The sequence below is a fragment of the Cynoglossus semilaevis genome, chromosome 6 (assembly GCF_000523025.1).
Source record: "Cynoglossus semilaevis isolate Cse_v1.0 chromosome 6, Cse_v1.0, whole genome shotgun sequence".
Taxonomy (NCBI): domain Eukaryota; kingdom Metazoa; phylum Chordata; class Actinopteri; order Pleuronectiformes; family Cynoglossidae; genus Cynoglossus; species Cynoglossus semilaevis.
This window is the reverse complement of record NC_024312.1, coordinates 1,109,589-1,134,944: the sequence shown is the minus strand read 5'-3', so window position 1 is coordinate 1,134,944 and position 25,356 is coordinate 1,109,589. Positions and strand designations below refer to the sequence as shown.

General features: G+C 43.2%; 2 protein-coding genes across 3 annotated transcripts in view; both read left to right on the top strand.

Moving 5' to 3' along the window:
• The window catches only part of pnp6 (purine nucleoside phosphorylase 6), a 9,430-nt gene extending 6,101 nt beyond the window's left edge, over positions 1-3,329 (top strand). For both annotated transcript variants that reach the window (XM_017033041.1, XM_017033039.2), the window contains exons 4-6: positions 870-1,045; positions 1,144-1,334; positions 1,642-3,329. In XM_017033041.1, coding sequence (XP_016888530.1) covers positions 870-1,045; positions 1,144-1,334; positions 1,642-1,838 — 564 coding nt within the window. In that variant the 3' untranslated portion in view covers positions 1,839-3,329. The remainder of the gene's footprint in view (positions 1-869; positions 1,046-1,143; positions 1,335-1,641) is intronic.
• A 4,302-nt stretch (positions 3,330-7,631) lies between these two features.
• On the top strand, positions 7,632-25,156 carry calb2a (calbindin 2a). The gene is made up of 11 exons (XM_008311058.3): positions 7,632-8,026; positions 14,213-14,289; positions 14,813-14,902; positions 15,748-15,828; positions 18,220-18,276; positions 19,983-20,060; positions 22,319-22,374; positions 22,502-22,541; positions 22,693-22,746; positions 24,784-24,855; positions 24,932-25,156. Exons 1-11 carry the CDS (start codon positions 7,933-7,935, stop codon positions 25,046-25,048), a joined length of 816 nt encoding a protein of 271 aa, XP_008309280.1. The 5' UTR covers positions 7,632-7,932; the 3' UTR covers positions 25,049-25,156.
• Positions 25,157-25,356: the final 200 nt, after the last annotated feature.

The window sequence follows — 25,356 nt, the reverse complement described above, 5'->3', positions numbered from 1 at the left end:
CAACACTGACTTTGTCAATCACTTTGAGAAAAGTATGAACTTCAGCCTCAGCTTCAGCTGCTGCAGGTTTGATCTTTAACCACCAGGGTGTGAGAGGAAAAAAGAAAAATCACACATTTGTCTCCGTTATCCTTACACTCAGGGTTCACTTAATGTTTGAGCAAAAAAGCGGCAGATCAGACTGAAGGTCGCGACCTTAGCTAACAGTTGACCGCGTGTGTGCGTTGAATGATAAACAGTGTTAAAAAAAAAAAAACACCCAGAGTCGTCACCTGGTTTGATCGTTTAAAAACCTCCACATTGAACGATCAAACGTTAAAATCAAAATAATGACATGACGTGTCATAAACTGTTCCTACCACCAGGGGCATGCAGAGTCCAGTTGATGGAGCGTTGATACAGAACACTTAAACTTCTGAAGTATTTTTGGAGTAAAAAGTCAACGACTGTTTTGAATCTCCTGCAGGGAGAGGCTCTGTGACAATTTGGGGCTACATTTTAGCTGTGAACAGTCACGGGAAATATTGACAAAGTATTTTACAGTTTAAAAAAACTTTTAATTTTTTTAATATCAGTGTAACTGGGTCAAATCCTGGTCTATTTTTCTGTGAAATCCGTTCATTTCTGTAGAGAGAGGCTCCGTGAAGGTTTAGGGCTGCGGCATTAAGTATTTTCCATAATGAACAGTGATTGCAAGTATTTATTTATTCAAGATTTAAGTGTAGATTTTTCTACACTTCTGATGTTTATGCCATTAGAATTTTGCATTATTCTACACTTCTAATGTTTATGCCATTAGAATTTTGCATTAATCAGATTAGGATTATTCAGATTAAACGTGTCAATCGTTTTGACCCCCATCTCTGCAGGTGACCTACCCGGTCAGAGTGTTCTCTCTTCTGGGCGTGAAAACCCTGATTGTGACAAATGCTGCGGGGGGGCTCAACGGCACCTTCAATGTCGGAGACATCATGTTCATCAAAGACCACATCAATCTGCCGGGCTTGGTGGGACAGAACCCTCTGTGTGGTCACAACGACAAGAGGTTCTGTGAAAAAAACAAACCAACTGGAGCAGGAGGAGGGAGAGAAAAAAGGGAAACAGCGCCCTCATGAGCCGCAATCTCTGTCATCATGTGTGCAGGTTTGGGGTTCGCTTCCTGTGCACGTCTGACGCCTACGACCGCGATTTGAGAGCCGTGGCCAAACAGACGGCTCAGGAGCAGGGCTGCGGCCACATCCTGCGGGAGGGGGTCTACTGCATGGTGACTGGGCCGACGTACGAGACCGTCGCTGAGTGCAGACTGCTGCAGACCCTCGGAGCTGACGCTGTTGGTAAGTCCCAAGAGCTAGCTACTGTAGTGTCGTCACTAAAAGCGTGCATTGGCAATAATTTGACGATACAACGTATCGTTACAATGTATTGCGATATTCTGCGATACCGTAGGCACAACGATATATTACTGTCTCGTAAATTTCAGTGGGTTTTACAAAAAAATTCAATCATTAATACTGCATAAAGGCAAAGGTGTTCAACACGGGGTCCGTGGCCCTAAAGTGGTCCACAGAGCCACTGTTGCGGGACGTGACATTTAAGTCTTTGTACGAACGCAGTCTGAAGAAACTTTGTTTCCGGGTCCAGGAATGAGCACAGTGCCAGAGGTGGTGGTGGCCCGTCACTGCGGCCTACGTGTCCTGGGTCTGTCGCTCATCACCAACAAGGTGGTGACGGACTACGACAGCGACATGACTGCCAACCACGAAGATGTCCTGGAGACCACCAGGATCTGCGCCCAGCTGCTGCAGGAGCTGGTCAGCAGCCTCATCGGAAAGATCTAGAACAAATTACTGGTCGTTGGCACCAACACAAAAACGTGATGGTGGTTTTTAAAAAAAAAAAAATTAGAAAGAGTTCTAGCTGTTAGAAATACCCAGCATTGGATTTTTAACATGGATTTTTACAGTGATATTTTTACAAAGAGCACAAAGAGATTTTTATGAAATTAAATTAGTTAAATTAGTTCAGTTAAATTAATTTGATCTAGAATGTTGTGTTCACTATGCACTACTGACGACCTTATCACTTTATCAGTACAAAGGAGGAAGTAAAGGGGGGGGGGGGTAAATTTGTGTTTTCAATCTCCACCGTCGACACCAAAGCCGCTGCCAGGTTCCCTTGAATTCATTAGAGTTGGAAATAGAACAGGAAATATCCTGGATCAGCACTCCTCCGCCTCCTGGACCGCTTTGTACCGGGCTTAGCATTAAGATGCTAATGGGAGTGTTGAGAGGGAATTCCACTCTGAGTGAAGACGGCCATCATCCAAATGTAAAACCTGGAGCAGGGCCATGCACGTTGAACAGAAGAAACGCTGTGATTTACACACACACACACACACACACGCTGGGAGTCCGTTCAAAAGTGCTTCATATCTGAGGGTATAATTCTACCGAGCTTCCATTCTCTTCCTGTGTGGGACATAAAGAGCAGATTTTTAGCATTTATTGGACTCTTCAGATTTCTGCTGACTGTAACATCTGCTGCTGAGTCACAGCCAATGTTTCCACGTCTGACGTGGAGTTTCACCTTCATCGTCAGTTCACTCTCCAGACAAATGTTGAATAAAGAAGTTTCAAAACAAACACTCTCAGGGTGACGTGAGGACACGAGGACGAGAGAGAGAGAGAGAGAGAGGACCGGGTTCTATCCACAGTCACGTACATAACAAACACCAGAAAGTGTTTTCTATATAATTGAATTATTACATAAACAATATTAATATGTTTATTGTTTTATAAAATGCACTTTCATCTTGACAATAATTAGATTGGATTTCAAAATAAAATACCACGCAGGCTAACGTATACATGGAAAAAAAGAAAAATCTGTGCATCATAGTACAAAATGATCCATGGCCCAGTATTGGTCCGTGCCCCAGTAGTTGGGGACCCATGCATTTGAAGGTGCTGTTGTTAGGATCAGGTTTTCTGTCTCATAATAATAATGAGAATTAATAATAGACAATGGAGGTCATTTGGCTGATTAGACTTAGCTTAGCTTAGCTTAGCATACCGTAGCATGATTTAGTTTGAAGAAAATATGGATAACTTCTGAAATATTCCACAGTTTGTCCTGCGACTGAAGACTCATTCATGGTTGTTCTTTTATTTTGTATTTAATATAAAAATCAATAAGTAGAACTGATCACCTCGGACTGACGTGAAAACCTCTAACTGTAACCAGAACCACAGCTCTCTGTTCACACTTTTATTTTGACGCGCTGACGGTGACGTTGTTAAAACATCAAATAAAGCCAGAAAGTAATAAAACCCGGTTCTGCCTCAGTCACTGTTCTCATTCTATCTTTAACCACAGCCTCAGGAATAAAGTTCTGCCTCATTAGAACCTTAGGCTTTGGTCTCTGTGAGGATCAGCTGGGAAAAAAAAAACACTTTATAAACACAAACACACGTTGCAACGGCAACAACATTCACATCACAACAAATCCTAATTCCAAACTAAGTCCTGATCCTCGGAATGAGGACCTGCAAGATGTCTCCATTAGGACAGAGTAGATGTCCCCACATGTATGACTAAACCAGGACACAGACACACACGTCTCTCACGTCTTCCTTCATTTACAGCACACACACAGCGAACAGATGGAGACGTGAGGTGGAGATGACTGCTGGCCGCTCCGCTGCTCTCCGTTACATAATTGATCCACATACAGTGTAGAGCAGAAAGAGCTGAAATATTCATACAGATGAAGCACAACAGGCCGACAACACAAACACGGCAACAACAGCAGCAACGGCAACAACATTTGATTCAGACTCATTTCCCCAGAGGTCACGGTGTCTTTTTGGAGACTTGCCTGCTAACAGCAAAATCTGCAAAATTATTACCAAGTATCTGAGCGCCCTCCATTGGAGGACCATCAAACAGGTTTTTAAATTTGGAAAAATTTGGCCCAACAGTAGGAATAGCTTGTGAGCAGTCCAGTTTTCCATCAAACAGCTTTTTTAATTTGGAAAAATAGAACGTTGGCCCAACATTAGGAATAGCTTGTGACACCGCTAGCTGTACGACAAAAAAACATATCGATGAAATGGAACATCCTTCCACCGTGTCTGAAACCACTGAGGGATAAAGGAGAGGAGGGTGAAGTCGGTTTGACTCTGGCACGTCCCTGCGGGCTAGCGTCAGGCCTCCTCTGTGATGCGGCGTTGATCATCCACCGTCGCCGTGACAACCCAACCCGGCGCAGCCTATTGATTGTTAAAGGGTGGAAAGAGAAGCCCGGGAAACGGAGCGGGACAGCTCTGCTGAGTTCACACATCGTAACAGTCTGAAAAAAAACATTGATGAAAAAAAAAATTAGCCGTCTATAACGGCATATTTGAAAATATTTTGAAAAAACTGAGGATAAACTAAAAGTCAAAACTGCAAGTAAACAAGAAGAAAAGAAGTAAACAAAATGTTACACTTAACATAAATTAAATAATTTATAATAAATAATTAAATAACAATAATAATTAATTTAGTTACAAGGTAAAAAACTAAAGCTAGAAGTGATCAAATGTCACCAGGGTGGAATTTATTCAAACGTCTAAACGTAGTTTTTTTTCCAGACCAGAACGCGGCCGTAGATTTTCCCACCGTCCGTTTTCTGCCCTGCTGGACGTTTTTCTGTTGTCTGTCATAACAACAGAAGGTAAAAAGGTGTTGTCTCCTCCTGCCGACGGTTCCAGGAGGTTGTCAGCTCTGACGTGACATTATTAAAGCGGAGGCCAAACTCGTCTTCATCGACTTTAAGGCAAACTGTGCTGCAGCGGGAAACGCTGACGTACGGAAGTGCAGCCAAATGTCATGTCAATACTATAGACTGACTTTTCTATACGTCCTCCTGACCGTCGTCGGTCAGTCGACCGCACTGGTTCGTATTCACGTCTGGAAGAGAATTCATCGACTTCCTGCTGTATTCACGAAGTCACAAAGGATTTTTTTTTTTTATAAGGCCTGTTGTTGTTGGCTCGGTGAATAACGGTCGAATGGAAGATAAGGAAGAGGAAGTACTGTACTGAAGTACAGGAAGTTCAACCAGTTCCAGTACGAAGTACTATGTTGAGTTCCCGAAGCAGGATCATCAGAGAAAGTACCAAGAACCAAGGATTCTGGACACAAAAATAGTCCCTGCATCCATGTGTGGACTGAAAGGGTTTAAACTCGTTTGTTTTCATGCAAAAAAGTACAAGTATATTCAATATTTATTGTTATAATTTGTTCATATTTAACAAAATACAATTTAAAAAAATATCCTGAACATAAAGCGTTGTATTTTTTTTAAATTAAACTTTTTTTTGAAAATTAATCAAACGGGCCAGTTTTGGCCCGTGGGCCGTATGTTTGACACACCCGGTTAAAAAGTTTGATGCTCCGACTTCAGGTTTCATGCTTTAATCCTGTTCCTAGTCTGCGTTCAGTCTTTCAGAGTGGGTTTGAAACAGTGTTTGTCAATTATTTTCCTTCAAGCGCCCCCTAGGGGACAAAAGTTTTTTCACGCTCCCCTCAACCACAGGAATCAAATTACTATTGAGATTTATCTGTACAAACCACTGTCTGAGTTCTTCTTCTACTAGGTTGAACGGGCAGCCTGCTCTGCTGCCATCTAGTGGAGGCTTGTTTACCATTCAATAATAATGAATAAAGACAGTCCCACCTGGGGCCCTCTGTGATACCTCACAATGGCTCCCCAGGGGTTGTGCGCCCCACTATTTGAGAAACACTGGTTTTAATAATCATGTTGATGAAGACATTTTAAATCCTGCCCATTCACACTCGCATTCACACCAAGCAGCGTGAACAATTCAACCGGACTAACTGACCGCAGACTGACCATCACAGACCACCAGGCCTCGAACTGGTGGTCTTCAATCTGTAAGGCAACAACACTAACCACTCCTCCACCGCGTGGCTCGGCTCCCTCCGCTCCTCGACCCTGACAGCTGTCATCCATCAACAGGTGACTGGACTTCAAACTCCACACTTAATGCCTCTGCTGCTTACTGCCCCTGCCTCCAGGAGGTTATTGAATAATCGGGGGAGTCGGGGGGGGTGGACTCTCCCCTAATTGAATCCTGACATGTTGACACATTACAGCGGGGCAAAAAACACAAGTGGAGTTAATAAGGTTCATTAATAACCCTGAGCCGAGTCCCCGCCTCTGGGCCCGCGGCCCCGTGTGCCGACGATCCACGCCGTGAATGGAGCCGTCGTTAATCCAAGGAGTCCTGTTTGACCCCTGGCCCGCAGCGGCGCCGTAAAACACCCCTAGTGGCGATCGAGGGTGGAGGGGGGGTCGAGTGAATATCACATTAAAATTCAATCAATGCAGAAAAACTGCCTTTTTGCTCCTTTGAATCCATCAGCGGGGGTAATGGCTGCGGGGGTTTTACCCTCCTGCTCATCACGGCCCCGACTCCATCCAGAACATGAGCCACTGGGGCAGTAAATGAGCAGCGGGGACACACGTGAGGACCGTTTTTTACGTCCTCATTCTGGGAGCTGGATCACTTCGTCTGGTCATTAATGAAAAAGTTTCTCCTTTTCATTTTTTTTTTTTTTTTTTTTTTGTCTTTCATTTATTACACGGGTTAATCACTGCTGCCTGCAGGCGGAGCGGGGAATATGATTAGCCAGTGAGTTCTAATTAAGTCTGTGAAGCTTCAACACTGCTGGAGCCGAGCACGCTTAGATACACACAGATTAGAGGGAATACACACACACACACACACTCTTGTCTTTCCTTAAAGGGACAGACATGTTTTTGTTTTTTGTTTTTTTTTGTTATAAATGTGCTGCAGCGATAACCAGCCTGAGACTCAGAGGTCGACTCTGACTGATACTAACTATTAGTCAGCGTTGGCCGCAGCTTTAATTCATTCACTCTTCCATCACCGGTCCAGCAGGAGCCGCTGTGGAACTATTGATTTTCCTGAATGTGCTGCCAAAAAATAAGTACTGAAAACAACGTGTTAAGTTTTGGTTTATGAGCCTTAAAATAATGTCCACAAATAGGAATAAGGGGGAGCATAATAGGAAAAAGAACTTTCTAGTATTTTGGGTGAGGGCGGGGGGGGGGGGGAAGAGGGCTGGAACTAATCCCATCAGTCATCAGGGTGACAACAGAGTTACACCCTGGACACATCTCCAGTCCATCGCAGAGACAAAACAATCTTTCACGTGCACATTCACCACCTTCATGTAGTTTTCTGCCGCTCCTGACTTCATCTTCGAGTGACCCTGTTTTGCATCATTTCAATTTATGAAATAAAATAAAATGGAACTAATCCCTGGATCTGTTTCATCACAGGGTCACAACCAGCCGTTCACACTCACATTCACACCGACAGTCGGATCAGAGTGAACAGGTCCCTGAAGACAAACCAAGAGACACACAGAGGACAACATGTGAACTGAACAGAGGAAGGGTCGTGATCAGCCCCCGAACCAGACCTTTAAAACCATCACGTCCATGTAAAAAAAAAATTAACATCTTTTCAAAATAAATCAGAGAAAACAGGTAAAACACACACACACACACACACACACGATCACTGCAGTGGCCAGGAAATCACATCGAGATCCCGCATGGAAACGCGCGCGCGCACAGGAACACATACCGGCGGACCGAGAGTTCCAGTGCCGGTGCGCCTCTAGCGGCGTCGTCGCGGCGCTGCAGCTGCTGTTAAAAAGGTGCGGGCGGTGCGCGGCGCTGCTCCAGTGCTGGTGCGCCTGGTTTGAAGAGGACACGCGCAGAGAAAAGTTTAGACCCGGATTCTCTGCCTTCTCTCTTCTCTGCAGCAGCAGCAACAGCAGCAGCAGCAACTGAGCCCGAGCATTTTCATCGTTCTAACCCTCCTCATCATCATGGCAAACAAGGCACAGCAGCCTCCGCACCTGCACCTGGCCGAGGTCACCGCGTCCCAGTTCCTGGACATCTGGAAACACTTTGACGCCGACGGTAGGAATCCCTGCGTCCCTTCAGTGTCTTATCCTCTCTGTCTGTCTTTGTTTTAAGAAAAAAAAAAATCGACCAAATCCACGAAACAGGTTTAAAAATATCTGCCGTCATTTAACGTAACTGAAGAAACGACTTGATTTAAGACACGAGACGGAAAAAAGCGCAGAGAAAAAAAAAAACAAAGAAAAGAAAAAGTTTGTAAATTAGATTGTTTTTAAATCCTGGTAATAAAAACTGAAAAAAAAACTTTATCACTCATTTAAAAAAAAGCTTTTTTCTTTTAAAGTCGACATTTTTTGCTTTATCACTCATTTTTAAAAAAAAGCTTTTTTCTGTCGACATTTTTCAGTCTCAATATTAGTGTTAGAAAAAGGGACATTTCCACTAAAATCTGATTATATTCCCCTTGACTTTCTTTCATGAATCTTTCAGAACTTTTAATGCACTGGCAGATCTATAATTCATAGGTAGTTCTGCTTAAAGACTAATATAGAACATACATCCAGTTCAATTAACAACACACACACACACACACACACTGCTGCCTGTTTAACAGCAGGGAAGATCCAGTGGTGAAGACACTGGGATCGACGTCTGATCTGATGACTGTTTTCTCTGCTTTAATTGACCGGTAATTACTGGACGTTGCCACGTATCTAATTGTCTGTGAGGGATCCCGCTCTGCAGGGTTATTGATAACCGTTTCCAATCGAAAAGCTGGTTTGTACAAGTTGATCAATAGGTGGTTGAGGTGTTTTCTCCACCGGGTTATTAGTTCACACACCTGGGTTGTTGGTTGGTTTTTTTTTTTCCATGTCATTAAAAAAGGGAGCGTAAGAAAAGACGGGAGGAGAACAACAGCAAACTGAGGCAGTGATTGACTCACGATGCAGCATCCGAGGCTCCATCCTGCAGGGAGGAGGAGGAGGAGGAGGAGGAGGAGGAGGAGCCTCATCATCAGAGATAAGATCAGACTGATGATGTTAACCAACTCCACAATTATTAGCTATCAGCTTCTGTCAGCTAATTAAAACAAACGTGATGAATGATAAGGCAGCAGTGGGTTCAGCTGGAGGATGAGGATGAGGATGAGGATGAGGATGAGGAGGAGTCCTCGGTACCGATGGAGCCCACACTAGTGTGGAACTCAGCTGCAGGAGAGGAGGAGAACGCCGGGAGTTCACAAAGACCGAGTTGGTCCACGTTACAAAATGTGGATAAAGCAGTGAAAAAAAATTGTCAAAATATTCAATAAATATTACAATATATGTGTATACATATTTAATATATAATATTATAATAAATTATATTATTATAACCATTACAATAAGCTAATATTTATTTATTACAATCAAATACTTTTGGCTCATTTTTCCTCCAAATGTGAATTATTTTAGTGTAAATTCCATTTTTAAAAAAGTTTGTTTTGAGTTTGATTTTTTTTACCCAATCATTTTAATTTAATTTATTTTTTGTCCAACATATCAATCATCTTTACTTTAGTCCTACTTTAATCTTCTGGTTCTCAAAAAATCAGCAAACGATGGTCCTCACCAGGATGCAAAAACAAGTATGCACACGCATTCTTGTCCCCCTATAGTTGTTAGGAAACACTAATTCTTGTGATTCAGTTCTCACTGGTCCTTAGACAAACCTTGACCTGAACCCAGTGGTCAAACTCAGCCTAAAGTCAGTGGTCAAACCTAACCTAAAGTCAGTGGTCAAACTCAGCCTAAAGTCTAACTTTGATACTAAAGCTCTCAGTTTACTGACGCTCCTGAGGACGATCCCAGAGAGGAGCCACGGTCTGGAGCTCAGAGTGGTCTTCAAAGCCATGTAATTTAATCACACACTCTCTTACACACACAAAGACAAACACACACACACACCTGGGAATTCATCGTCAACATGATGTGTTTTGAAGACACACACACACACACACTCCGCAGGGAAATCAAGGTGGAATCAGACGGCGGACAGTGAAGTTGTCACGTCCTTTTTTTTTTTAATCTCTTCCTCAGTTTATTAACATGAATCTCTTAACGAACAGCACAGAGTGTGTGTGTGTGTGTGTGTGTGTGTGTGTGTATTTTTCAGCACTGGGACTGTTTTGCATACTTTGCTTTGCAACGAGCCTCTTTGCAAATCAAATGCAGCCCGCGGTGTCTGCACGGATTTGCCCCTGGTGTGTGATTTCTGCCCTCATTACTGGGAGTGTCCTGTGGTTCCACACAAGTGGAGAGAGAGGGAGAGAGAGAGGGAGAGAGAGAGGGGAGCGGAGAGGAGGGGAGAGGGAGGTGGACTCATTTGTTTGCTCAGATTGAGCAAACATCTCTGAGTTGCAGTAAAAACAAGAAATATATGTATCTATGCATAGGAGGTGCTGTTGAGCCCAGCTGTGATGAAATGACTCACAGGCGCCCCCCGTTGGCCGAATAATTCAACCTCATCTGGACCACTACTCTGGTCCTCGCTCAGTTTTCTCTTCTGTCCAGGACCAATCATTTCAACGCATTCACTTCGGAGCTAAAAAAGAAAAATAATATTTTTTCTTAATTTAATCAAAGTATATTTTTAAATATATTTAGACAAAATACATTGTGAAATTAGTCAACTTTTATTTACCTCACTTTGAATTTGAATGGACTCAGATGAACCCTAATTTGAATGGCAAATTAATGTCTCAAAGCTCGGGCTCGGGGGCCAGATGTGGTTTTTAGTTTGACCGTCAATTATGTTTCAACTCTTCGTCTAGGAGTCAGTTCCAAATGGCTGCTAAAAAATTGTCGTTTTTAAACCGTTAGCAAACCAGTTTTGCTGCATTTGTTGCTCAGTTTTTTTCATGCTAACAATTGCCAATGATGGTTAGTTTGGTTTTCGTTTTTTTGATTTATTTATTTTCTGGGGTTTATGCCTTAATGACTTGTGTTTTACGTTGTTCCAGACGCTGGTGTTTCTCGGCTAGTCTTTGCCGATCTATCTATTTCCTGGTCCAGTTTCCAACAGCTCATTTCTAGCCCTGCAGCTAACTTTACCGAAACAGCTATTGACTTTCGCATGTTTAGCATTACGTTAGCATTCAACAATTATTAAGCCATTAGCGGTGACTGGCTAACTTGTCGCTATATTGGCCTGTGTCTGTATCTTTTTCTTTCCAACTCTGTCGAACGCATCTGTGTTAACATTCCAGTGACTCATCAACGATCTCACCCAGTGACCATCAGGCTTTAAACCTGGGATTTTGCTGCTGTAAGGCAGGAGGTCTTCCCACTTCCCCACCGTGTTGCCTGACCATCATATTCATCATTTGACACTGGACTCTTTGTATTGAACGGTCAATGAAGCAGCGCTGCTGGTTTGGAACGATCTCGGCAGCGTCACAAACCCAGGCTATATCTCGCATAAATATTACGGCGGCGTTCGGATCTATGGCCGCAGTAAGCCAACATACACGACGACGGTTTGTCCTAATCCCTCTGTAAATCTATCTTTATGGCTCTATATTTCCCGCCTCCGGCCTTGTCGTTAATCACATTTTCAGCTGTTTAATTACCAGGCAGGTCTGTGGTCTCCAGAGTGGAGGATGTCAATAAACTGCCAGCAGGAGGCAGCGTCGCAGCCAGACACTTGACGGTGGCACTTTAAGTGAATGCAGCAGAGCTGGTATTTATGAGATTTGATATTTCATGGACAGGAAGAAAAGATGCTAAGATGCTGGTTGGTCGCAGCGACCGAGGGACCAGGAGAGGAGACGAGACAGTGAGTTAGAGGGAAGGAAGTGGCTGGCATTCTAATCTTTGTTAGGGTTTAATGAGGCAGCGCCGCCTTCCAGGGTTTTATTGAAGCAGCTCGTCACATCGTTCGGAGCCATCTGTCCCAGCATTCATCAGGCTTGCCGGTAGAACGCTGGCGCTGGTTCACAGCCTACCTGGGTGCAGCAGGGTCTGTCCCCCGAGTGGGTGCTGTCAAAGCCCCGGAGGGTGAGGCTAAAATAAGACGAGAAGAAGAAGAATCTGAGACGAGGTGTTCTCCCCGGGCTGAAATTGTTGTGACAGAATCCAGATAAATGTGACGGACATCCTCTCGGAGTAAGCAGCGTTTGACAAAAGTGACGCCGCGCGCTGACAGAGTGATTGATGGCACGCACGGAAAACTAGGCGCAGACTTTCCAGAAGGAAAAGTAAAAAAAAAAAAAAAAGTTTCAGGTCTTGCTGAGAAGATGTCAGGAGTTTACAGATGACATCATCAGAGGAGAGCGATGGCGGGCGTCGGCCTACGTTTATGCCGAGTAAGCAGCAGTCGAGATTACATCACATTAAAACAGGTCGTGAGGGGTGGGGGGGTGCAGGGGTCTCAATGTCACGATGACTGGAAGTAAAGAAAATAACTCACAAATATTTACCATGAATGTCTTCTTACAGACCACACAGTGGATTAGCGGCTAGAACACCTGCCTTACAAAAAGAAGGTCACAGGTTTGAGCCCCAGTGGTTACTCATAGGTTTTCCTCCAGTCTCCTCCCAGAGTCCAAAAAACTAAAATTACGTTTTTGAGTGTGAATGAGAGTGTGAATGGTTGACTGTTTCTATATGTTGCTCTGTGATGGAATGGAGACCTGGAGATCAGTCCAGGACTTTACCTAAGCCCATTACCTCCTCCCCCATGACTTTTTAGAAAATGACGTGGTGGCTTAGTGGTTAAGGAAGCGGACTTTGGTCCGGAAGGTTGGAGGTTCTTTAAATATAATAATGAAACTATTTTTAGGGCAGGCATCATTTCACGAAACCCAGACATTGCGTTATCAGGTTCTATCTAAAGTTCTATCTATCTTTATCGGACATCCATTATATTCCTCCACATTCCTTGTGTCCATGTCCAGGCTGCTGTGGTGCAGGGCCTCTGTCCTTCCACAGGACTCATTGACTGAGCCCATTTACCAAACCCTCCAGTGAACGCAGCATCGATCTCCGTTGAGCCCATTTGCCAAACTCTCCAGTGAACGCAGCATCGATCTCCGTGGAAGGAAAAGAAGATTCCCGTGGCCCATCACCTTCAAAATCCTAGAAAAGCAATTTTCCATAAATAACTTCTCCTTGCATGGAACGCTGTGAACACACAGAGTCTTCAGGCAGTGATCAGTTTGCATCGTGTCAGATCAATATTAGAATCCGTGGAGTCAGAGGGGGACGGGGGGGGGGGGGGGGGTAAAAGTAAAAGGCTCATGTTTGAATCGATACCAGCAAAACTGGGCGAGGCGGTGATCTGTCTGACACTGGGAAACTGTCAGTACGTTCACTGGAGCTTCAAAACAGGCAACAGCTATGGAGGACGGAGAACACTAACGTCTGAAAAGTAGGGCTAGCGATCGATATAAATAAGAACGCAGGGTTAAAAGCTTAGCCGTCCAAGGCTAACCTGCGATCAATCCCCAAATACTGAGACTTTTTAAGTTCAGAAACTCGTGTCAAAGGGTATTTGTTAAGTCAGTAATGTCCAAAATGTGTTAGCTTTATGCTAATAAGGTTTACATCTAAGGCAAACATCCAAACTAACGACTAATATGCTCCAGATAATTCTCAGAAAAACCATCAGATACGTCGCATACCTGAAGAATATTGTATCATGTTGGGGAAAAACTTCCCATGAGCTAACTAACAGCTAACTAACAGCTAACTAACAGCTAACTAACAGCTAACTAACAGCTAACTAACAGCTAACTTGCTAATAGCTACCATTCCAGTTGTATACAGCCAGATTTTTTGCAACCCAGTGGTTCCCAAAGTGGGGGGTGGGACCTACCAAATAAGCTGTGGAGCTAATGCTTAATCCTGAACACAGTTTTTTTGTCAATTTTTTCATCGAACTTTGAACTGCCTAGCGGGACAGTTTTGGTCCAGGGCCATATGTTTGACACCGCGTTTCAAATTCAGTTTAGCAGAGTCTTAAAGACACAACTACGGATGTGTCGATTTATTTTTAGCAGGAACAACTGCGGGGAAAAGACAGGAATTGAACTTGTGACCTTCTCCCAGTAAGGCAAGAGCACAAACTACATTTCCATCATGTGGCCCACCGTTCAGCTTTCATAGGCTGATGACACTTTATCTCCAGGAGGAGACTGAAGTGACAGGTTCAGTGGAGACATGTCGTGATCACTTCCTGTCTGTGTCGCTCGCTGTCTCCCAGGTAACGGCTACATCGAGGGCAAGGAGCTGGAGAACTTCTTCAGGGAGCTGGAAGTTGCCCGGAGAGGAGCAGGAGTGGTAAGTCCAGGGGTGGGGAGTGGAGGGGGGGTTTGATAGTCCAGTGTGTTCAACATAGGGATAGAGACTCCTTTTGTTGACACTCCTGTAGTAAGGCTGGTGTTTAAAGGAACAGGCGTCAAGAGTAGGGATGTCCGATATTAACTTTTTCCCGATGTCTGTTATCTGTTATCTGTTATCTGCCCAAACACTTAATTTCCAAAGTGAGACAGACGGATTTAAGCTAACGAGGCTAAATAAGTAAAAGACCATAAGTCTAGACTTTTTTTTTTAGGTTTTTTTAAAGACGTCCTTAGTTGCAGTTTCGGCCCGAACGTTGTTTTCGATATATTGTTGATATAAAAAAAACCTACAAATTGTCTTATTCACTCGAAATGAAACTTTTTAACAACCACTAGAGCCCCCTACTGGTGGTTCGTGATTACTTTTGGTTTTGTTTCTTCTTTAAAATCAAGAAAAGTAAATCGATCGTGAGCGGACAGGTTGTGTTCGTATCGTCGTGACTCTTTTTTTTCTTCTCCAGGATCCTTCCAACCCCACATTCAGAGAAAAGATGAAGGAGTTCATGCAGAAGTTTGACAAGAACAAAGACGGACGAATTGAGATGTCAGAGGTAATTTGTTCCAACTTGAAACGTCGTTTTTGGACACAGTGTGATTTCACATTCTTGATGAGGAGTTTATTATCACGTTCATTTACTGTGATTGGTCTCACTCCGGCATAACGGCCACAAATGAGTGAAATCAACTCGGCTCTGGAATCTCACTCTGTCATTTTATGCGAATTTACTCTCATTTACTTTCAGGCCGACAGTAATTGCCCGTCTTCAAAGCAACTGCGAGGCTGGTGTTGTAATGTGTAGCTACAATCCATCATTAAAGTCAGTGGAGATCAGTCTCTGACTCTCCCCCCACCCCCCCCCCCCCCCGAAAGAAGAAAAGTTTTTCTGCCCTGAAAGGAGGGTGAGAAAAAGTTGCAGAAAGACTAGTGTAGAGCTGCAGGATTACAGTTCCGCCGCGGCGGTCAATCCTCCTATCACCTGCATCAATGCAGCCTTCATGGCCGTCTCCACGGAGCATCATTTTGGGATGTTGCTCTGCCTGGATCTTTACTTATTTTCCAGATTGAGTTCTGAAAGAGATGCGAGGAGAGAGAAAACTCCTGCAACATCAATAATCCAGCAGCATTCTGGGAAAAAAAAGAAGACTTTTAGCTCTAGTGATGGAGATGAAAATCCAATTTTAAGGTTTTGTCTGAGCGTCGACAAACATTTTTGTTTTCCCACAGTGTTTTCCCCGGCGTAGCCTCGTCTCCGAGGTTACGTCTCTGTTGTCGTCGTCTGATTTGCTCTTTTTGAAGTTTGGCAGCGCAGAACGTCTGCACCCGTTCAGTCCTAACGTTTCATCTCTCCACCGTCTTCCATTTTCTCATTTTGCTGTCATTTCTCTCTGCCTCCAGCTGGCCCAGATTCTCCCGACTGAAGAGAACTTCTTGCTGTGCTTCAGACAGTTTGTCAGCTCCAGCGCTGAGTTTATGGCGGTAAGTCTGTGTGTGTGAATGAACGGACCTGTGTGTGTGTGTTTGTTTTGTTGTTTCTTTACGGCGGCGGCGGCGGCGGCGGCGGCCCTCCCGCTCTCCCCCTAACTACCTGTCATCTGATGAGTTCTCTGCGGTACTTATTTTGGGACTTATTTTGGTGTGAAAGCGTCATGTTGGCTGTGAAGTGCCATTAGTGAAGACGGGCTGGTTGTAACGAACCGTTCATTAGAGTCAGGAGTCAGTCAGGCGTGCAGCGCTGACAGGTCGACTGCTCCCCTCTCCACACCAAGGTGTGTTTCCCTGCCTGTAGCTGAAAGTCTTCTAATTAATGAAAAAAAAAACAACAGTTTTCACGTCAGTGTTGGAGGCAGATGTCGACCAGGACAGGGGTTTCGAACACGGTCAAGTTCACCTCCGACCGTCTGAAGTTGCCACCGTGTGATGGGGTCTGGAACTGACTGTAAATGTCCAACCAGGCTACCGTAGATGGTCTAGTTCTCGTATCTGTAGCCATATCGCACATGTGTGTTTCAAGCGTTAGCTAACAGCATACAAGACACTTAAAATTAAAACCGGTTTTAACTGGAGGACTGCATAGTTGTAAGACACAATTATTAAATTATTTTTAAGCTCCCATGGGCCACACAAATGGTTTTAACTGGAAGACTGCATAGTTGTAAATCCATTACATAATAATAAATATTTCTGCAATTGAATATTATTTATTCAAATTACATATTGTTGATTTTTGTGAGCCACATTTGGCCCCCGGGCCTTGAGTTTGACACATGTCGCCTAGAATAACTCTTAGTTAGTATGTTAGAGTTGACTTTAGCCACTACTTCCTTACGTCATTGAGTGAAAACAATAATAAAAAGTTACGAAATTACAATATGGCAACAACAGAGTAATTAAGAAGACATAGCTAATCGCTAATAATGACTTTTCCCTCCGAAACTCATTTTTAATCTTAACAACAATCCGTCTAAACCTTTTTCTCGCCACATAAGATTATTCTCACAAATATACGTACGTTTTGTAGTAGAGTTGAGGCTGTATTCTTATATCATTTTATTTTTGTGTCCCCTGATACTGCGCGGTACTTAATTCTACTTTCTGAAGGCCAAAGTACAAAAATAAAAACCAATCCTGGATCTGTCCCAGAATGAAATGGGATCTCTGTGAGGTAATGCCTCACACTTCCACCGACTTTTATGGAAATTGGCAAAAAAAAAAAAAAAAAGCGTTTGTGAGTAATATGCGGAAAAAACAAGCGGCAGTAAAAACATAAAAGCCACGATGATGGAAGGTGGAGGCTGCAGAAATTAATGAAAATAAAAATCAACCGAAATCGAACATCAGCCTCAGAGCAGGCAAATCACTGAAGCTTAGCAGGACACGGCCACGAAAACAAGAACTTTTGTTTCCATTTGTATGTAAATACAAATGTAAAAAACAAACAAACAAAAAAAAAACCAAACGCTTGTTTAAAAAACTACTTTATATGAAAATTCAGCAGTGTAGCATAAACAGGGCTGGTGCTGCTGCCGAGGATGAATAATGAATGAAAGCCAGAGGAGGAAAAAGCTCTTTGCAAGAACGACAAGATTTGTTCAGAAAGGTGGAGAAGAAAGAAAAAAAAAACATCATTTATCATAGAAAAGATAAGAAAAGGACAGATTTCATGTTCGATCTGAAGCCGCTGAGAAGGACCGAGTCAATTAGAGACCGATTACATGTGGGGAAGGAAGGGGGCGCCCTGGTCTCCTGCAGCAAACAGAGAAGGAATAATGAAAGGAGAGACAGAGGATGGATGAAGGAGGAGGAGGAGGAGGAGGAGGTGAAGAGCGAAAGGGCAAACGAGAGAAAGCAGGAACAGAGAGGATGTAATTGAAATGTCGATGGGAAGTTGAGAGGCAGAGTTTGAGAAGCGAAAGGCAGAGAGGAGGATTAATCAGTCTTTGCTGAAGGATGTGTAGTGGAGGAGAAAGAAGAGAAGGAGGAGGAGGAGGGTGGAGGAGAGTGAGGAGGGTGGAGGGGATTTTAAAGGGGTTAGAATGAGGAAGCTGAAGCTTCTATTTTCAGAGTCATATATAATAGATCCAGTTCTGTAGCAGCGCAGCTCCTTTTTCTGTAGAGCCCAGAGGAGGAGGAGGAGAAAAAGGAGGAGGGTGGAGGAGGTTATTGTCCCTGAGCCTGCAGGAGATAAGGAGATCTTTTTTGGACTGGACAGCTGCTGGATTTAAACATTCATTACAACGACTGCTCTCTCTCCCTCTGCTCTGTCGCCCCCTGGCTGTGGGTCCATGGGATTCTACAGAAATGGTGGTTCGGTCCGTTATGTTACGGACACAGAAAAACAAACCCACTGTTGTCTCTCCTTCCTTTCAGGCCTGGAGGCGATATGACACAGACCGCAGCGGCTACATTGAAGCCAATGAACTGAAGGTACGTAGTGGACCTCAGGTTGAAGGGTACGAGGCTGAGTCAAAAAGTTCTCAGACAGATGCCATGATGAATTGCAAAGAGGAGGAAACACCACCGAAGAAGAGTTCAAAGTACAAGTGGTCTATAAATTCACCCTTTACTACAAAGAATATCCTGCCATTTTGGAATCCAGGACCAACAGAGCTTCATAACATCAGAGTTTCACGACATGAAGTAAAACAGCTTTAATGGAGGACACGTAGAGAAATCACTTTCATATTTCCATTAATATAGATCAGTGTTTCCCAAACGTTCTTTCTGGAGACCCATATTTTATAAGTCACAAACCTCCGTGACCCAAGTCAATAGACATTATTCGTAAAATCCTGGGAAACATGATGCTAGACGACCCCCCAAAAAATAATCGACCCATCTGAAGGTCGCGACCCAGTCTTTGGAAAACAATGATATAGAGTGCTTCAATTTGTCTGAGAACTTTTTGACTAAGCACAGCTCTCAGGGTCCACGGCATGCTCCTCGTCTTTACTAGAGAACATTCTAGACTTTAATTTTTTTCTTGTTATCATTTCCCTGTCTTATTTCTACTTTGCTCTTTTTGTGTTTTTGCTTTTTTTTTCTGCGTCTTTTTCCCTGTTCTTTTCTCGACCATCTTCACTCATGAACCGACAGAGCAGCAGTTCCAAAGAGTAGCAGAAAATCTTAAAAAAAGACAATCTGTCATTTATCATTTGAACCACTTTCTCTGTCTCTTCTTTTGGTGACGTCATCTCACTGAGCACACATTAAAAACAGGATCATTACGTTTTGTCTGTTTTTCACACCAACCATCCACGAGATTTACCAGATACATGTGTTGTTTTGAAAATGTCACATAAGGACTTTAACAATTATGGTAATTCATCTGGTGACCCAAAAAGATTCATCTGTGACCCATCTGTGGGTCCAGAGCCAGTCTGAGCCAACCACTGACATGAAGGAAAATGTTCTTCACTGGGGAGATGAGAGCGCTAACATGGTCAGTGACTGTGAACAGGCACAAACCAGGTTGTTATGGAATCGGATTTCTTCTGGATGAGCGGCTGCAGATGAGATTCTCAGCTGTGGTTCCCGTAAAGGAGCTTAGATGACGACTGAGTTTAGACCAGAGTCTGGAGCTGAGTCTAGACCAGGGTCTGGTCCAGAGTCTGGTCCAGAGTCTGTGTGGGCCTCGTTTTTATCGATCTCGTTTTTATCGATTGTCTATAGCTAACGTTTAGCTATTTCTTCACTCAGTCCTGGCCACTTTTAACGATGCTAACTTGTGTAAAACAGGAGGACTTAAATGTTAGCAAGTGGCCACTTTTTTTTTAACGACCCTAAAAACTAGCATAAAACAGGAGGACTTAAATGTTAGCAAAAACAAAACAAAAGAAGAAGTGAAATAGTTGAACGGTTAGCATAAACACAGGCTGCATCAAGAGTACCAAAGCTAGCAGCTAAAGGTTAGCCCTGTGTAAAAACACTTTATATTTGATTCACGAAACAGAAACTACGACCCGGTGACTAAGAGCGAAGGCGAGTGAAATTTTGTTTTGTGTGAGACAGGATCTTAATGAAAAGCCACTTCAGCTCTACAGTAAACTCTGACCACGTGACTCCTCTCCTTCTCTGACACTTCCTTTCCTCCTCTCCTTCCTCCTCACTCCTCTGTGTGTCTCCGTCCTCAGGGCTTTCTGTCAGACCTGCTGCAGAAGGCCAACAGACACTACGACGACCAGAAGCTGCAGGAGTACACACAGACCATCGTAAGAGCCCGCCGCCGCACACTCACCGCTGCCGGAGTTTAACTGTCAACAACAAATCACAGCTTTTTACGGTGTTTTCATTTTCATCCCATCACATAAAAACCCGGCAGCTCCTAAACCTCAACACCAGCCCTGAGACCAGACCTCATCTCCAGGAAGTCGTACTTAAAATACGTAAAATAACACCGCCGTAAACAACCGAGTCAGCGCAAGACCACGCTGCTGTAAAATAAGGAAAAAGTTTTCCACAACTTTAATTAATGCAGTATACAAGGAGACAGACCTCCATGGAACTGAGCGTGTACTTGAAGTACACTAGTACTTCACTAGTAGTGTAGTATCTATCTGGGAAAATAGTGGGGACATATTGTCCTCGTGGGGACAGTTTCCTGGTGAGAGGATATTCACATTTGTATGAGTTTAAGGTCTGGGGAAAGGTTGTAGGTTCACAACCTATGGCTCGCGGGTCACATACAGCTCTTCAACCCCCATGTTTCAGAATGGATTAAATTCAGTCTGACTTTTCCATCAAAAACATAAATCTGACAAATACATCCAGAATCATTACTCTGACACAGCAGCGCCCCCTGCTGCCACTGACCCATCTGTGTTAGTGTTTTAGCAGAAATCAATTTTTTCAGGCCAAGTTTATACGTTTATGTTACATTTAATTTGTAATTTAATCAGCTTGTTGGCAACAAAACAACATAGTGTCGCTGTCCTCTTTAACCTAATGAGACATTCACGCCAAAAGCGATAGAGGCGTAAAAAAATCTTGTAAAACCTGTGTCGCGTTCATGCATGATCATTTTTGAATCATTGCCTCATTTGCTTGTCATGTCCCCTAAAAAAAAATGACGTGTGGTGAAATTATTTTCCGCTAATTTTGGTGTGTGGTGAAATTATTTTCCGCTAATTTCTCATCCTGCTTCTCAATTTACGACTATCGCTTTTGATGTGAACGCCCCCATAATTCAGTAGTGACATATTTAGCAGCGGAACAGTTAGCTGAACCAATTTCCAAAATTTGGTACACGTGGTCTAACAGGAAACAACTGTAATGCTCTATAATTATGTGAGATGACAACGACGTTTAAAACATAACACAGTGATGGGTCAGAGAACACACTAAGGTGCTCACAAAACACCAAAACCTGTATGTGTGTGTGTGTGTGTGGACCTGGCTGATGGTGGCAGCATGTAGTAATCCGTGCAGCCGCTGCTGAGTGATGTTCGACCATCATTTCCTGCTGGTGGTGTGTTAACAGCCCAGATGTGCTAACATCTGCCTCCCCCTGGAGGCTGCAGCGTTGACCTGACCTGATTCACTCCAGCAACTTCCTGGACACAATCAGAGACAGACGTGGTCATTTTTCAATAATAAAATTCATCTTTTAATTCATTATTTAAATGAATAAACTTGGTTAAATAATTATATTATCAGAGAAGTCAGTGATCATTCTACTATCTTTAACAATTTATTGGAGTTCTTTTTAATTAATTAAACCCTAATTATTGCTCTTCGTTGCTTCAGAGTAACGTTATAATTAAAGTCATACATAAATGGAATCAGGACCAAAAAATATTTTATTGATAAAGTGAATGTTAATATACAAAAAAAAAGTTCAAATAAACAACTACATCACATGAGGAATCATCAGCAGGACAGCCGTGTTCAAAATCTGGTTTAGGGCCCTATTGGAGCACGTGGGCAGAATATTTATTGGGTGTTTCTATAAAATAAAATTGAGGTTATTTTACCTCATGTTGATTTATTGTGCAATTTTTTATTAGTTATCGAAACTTTAGCGAATTTATGTGGCAACATTTGTTCTCCTTGGCTAACGTTTTGCAATGTCTGGCATTTTTGGTTTAACTTCTATACAAATTTTAGCAAATTTATTTGGTGACTTTTGTTCTCCTTGGCTAACATTTAGCAATGTCTGGCATTTTTGGTTTAACTTATAATTTTTTTTTCTTTAGCTTTTTAGCAAATTCTGGCTTAGTTTTTTCAAAGTAATTTTCCAATGATAATACTAATATAATTTTACAAATCTTGACATCCTTCAAAAAAGTTCCACTAACTATGGCATATTTTTAATTGAACACGGTCATTTTTCAATAAACAATGAAAAGAAGGTTTTTTTTTTCTTTTAATTAATTTTATATTGTCACGCAACATGACAGACAAGCAACTCGCTCTGCGGTGCTTTCATTATTTATTTTTTTTCTGTCTCTGTTCTGCTGCCACTTTGTAGCTCAGGATGTTTGATCTGAACGGAGATGGGAAGCTGGGCCTGTCGGAGATGGCGAGGTAATGTGCAATTGTACTTCGTCTCCTCTGTTCGCAATATAAATGTTGAAGCGCGACGGCCGCTGATGGATTTGAATAATTTAGCAGCCGACTGCGTTTGCTAATGAAGTCTCTCTGTGTGCTTCAGGCTTCTCCCTGTTCAGGAGAACTTCTTACTCAAGTTCCAGGTACGGAACAAACACAGAACAGCTTGTTTGCACGGACAATTAATGTCGGCGTAATAACTGATACGCTGACGCCGGGCCTTAATTATTGATCATTCTTCAGAGGTGTGACTCAGAGCGAGCGGTTTGAAACGTCCCTCTTGTTTCCTAACAGGGCGTGAAGTTGACCAGTGAGCAGTTCAATGCCATCTTCACGTACTACGACAAGGTGGGTTTCATCACAGACCATGGCCTTTTACAGTATATACCATAATATTCTTTGGGCAGTACAGTGCGAGGATGGTCAGTGCTCTTGCCTTACAACAACAATGTCACCGGTTCAATCCCTTTGTCTTTCTGCCTGTATGAGGTTAACTGGTTACTGTTGATTGACCACAGGTGTGAACGTTGTTTGTCTCCATTATTGACATGATGTGTGATGGACTCTAGCAGGGGTCCTCAACTCCCGGTCCGGGATCAGCTGATATTATTTATGTATGTATATTAATTATGTAATATCTGTAAGAATCATTACCTCAACCACCAGGCCACCACTGCCCCGCTATATCGGTATCGGCTGATATTGGAATCAAATATCAATATCGACATATCGGATATTGGCGAAAAGTTAATATCGGGCATCCCTACTACTTTCAAAGACTTGGATTCAGACTCGTGGAACTTGACCATTAGACTTTCAGTCAGACTTGTCTTAAACTTTTTAACTTAAAATAATAATTCAAAGAAATCATCTTCCGACATAGGAGCCTGGTTCACGCATAGAAATTGAGCCTTTAAGGATACGACATTTGTCTTTACCACAGTCTCTTCTAGTCACCATCAATCAAAAACCCATAGACCACACAGCCATCTGGTTACAAATGTGAAGCCCTGGGAGTCAAATGGAAGTAGCTCTGCTTGGTTCGACTGTAGCTTCATATGAATGGAAGCTGATGACAAATGGAGATCGCTTCTCACTCGATTTATGACACCAATAAAACATTTCCTGCAGAGTTTATGGTGTGGATTGCCGGTTTCAGGTCTTGTTCGACAGAAGATAATGTCAATTTGGTAAATTATGGCCTCCTTCAAAAGGAAAATAGACAATAAAGCATAGCAGGAGACAGCAGCCAGTCAATCTCGCTCACTTGCGGAGGACAGGGTTGAAATGTTCAATCATAGATGAGTCACTGCAGTCCTTTCATGTCCACAAAGCCCCGCCGTTTCTGACCCTGATAATTGTGTTCCAGACGCGGCTGCAGCTGCAGCTACTGAGCTGAGACACGGTGGGCTCCGAGGGATCTCCAAACTTTAAAGGGCCCTGAAATTTTCCTTAAAAAAGTCTGCGGCGCAAGATGAGAGTCGAGCAGACTCCCTGACATCTGACGTCGTTTCTGTCGCTAAAGCGAAAAATAGAAACCTCGGTTGAGTCCAAATATCAGGAACACTTAAGTCCTGCCATATAAACAATGGAGAGTGTTCAGAATAAAGACTGGCAAGACACCGTGCTCTGAAGTCCTCTTGAATCCAGGCCGAGATGAACAGAACATGATTTTCCTCTCAGCTGCCAAACGGAACATTTCCAACAGTTGGGAATTACTTCCTGGCTCCAGATTCCGACTCATAACTCATTAATTAGCCGAGCAGTCAACTTTGCAGCTTTACATCTACTCTGCCCCCCCCACCCACTACTTTGTAGAGCACTGAATGGCAAGTCCTTTTTTAAACCCACGGCCACTGCATTCATCATGAGGGACACTGACCAAAGTTGTGACGTTTGGAGACTGAGGGGTAAAAAACCCAGAGACTTCTACTGGCAGAGACAAAAAAAACAACATTAATGTTAAAATTAAAGTTGAATTTTCTGGATATAAATAGTTCAATGTAGGATTTCGCATGGACTTTAATTCAAACAACAACCAGGTGGGGAAGTGGTAACTGCTCTTTCCTTACAAAAAGCAATATCAGCCAACCAATATTATCTGCCCACTATTAGCATAATTATATCTGTAAGAACTGTTATCGGTTTTAACGCCAATAATGAAAATCCAACAGTTTGGATTTTGTCAAAACGCAAATAATAAAAATCCAACAGTTTGGATTTTGTCAAATACACAGGAATCGCTTGTGGGCTCCCAAGATGTTTATCACAGTTTTGGGGGTAAACGGCTGCACGTATCAGTATCAGTTGATATCGGAATCGAAAATTGGATGATATTGTTATGACATGTATTTACATTATTTAATGTCTTTAATGTTCCGTCAGGATGGGAACGGCTACATCGATGAGCAGGAACTGGACGCTCTGCTACGAGACCTTTACCAGAAAAACAAGAAGGTGAGATGATTGAAAAACCTTCAAATCTGAATGATCCTGGTTTCACACTCGTTGACCTCTGCTGTGACCTCTCTAGGAGGAGGACCTGAAGAACCTGACGGGCTACAAGCAGAGCATCATGAGCCTCTCCGACGGTGGGAAGCTCTACCGCGGCGAGCTGGAGATCGTCCTCTGCAGGGAGCCAATCGCCTGACTCCGTCCTACATTCTCCCTCTCGCTCTTTCTCTCTCGTTGCATAACTTTGTTTATTCTGCCTGAGTCCGCTGTCCTGAAACCACGCCCACTTCCAGCTGCCTGGCAGTGTTTACCAGGTGCATGTGCCTGACACTCCCTGCCTGCCTGTCTTCCTTCCTCCCTTCTTTCCTTCCTTCCTTCCTTCCTCCATCATTTTTCCCCAAATCGACGCGCTTCAGTCCCCCATGGCCAGAATAAGTGATGAAACCAAAACAACACCTCTTCCCTAAAGTCCCCGTTTTCTGCAGCTCTACCTGAAATCCTAGA

Coding starts and splice junctions, on each gene's coding strand:
- calb2a (XM_008311058.3), top strand. CDS start 7,933: ATGGCAAACAAGGCACAGCAGCCTCCGCACCTGCACCTGGCCGAGGTC. Junction 8,027..14,212: donor GAAACACTTTGACGCCGACG/GTAGGAATCCCT, acceptor GCTGTCTCCCAG/GTAACGGCTACATCGAGGGC. Junction 24,856..24,931: donor TTTACCAGAAAAACAAGAAG/GTGAGATGATTG, acceptor TGACCTCTCTAG/GAGGAGGACCTGAAGAACCT.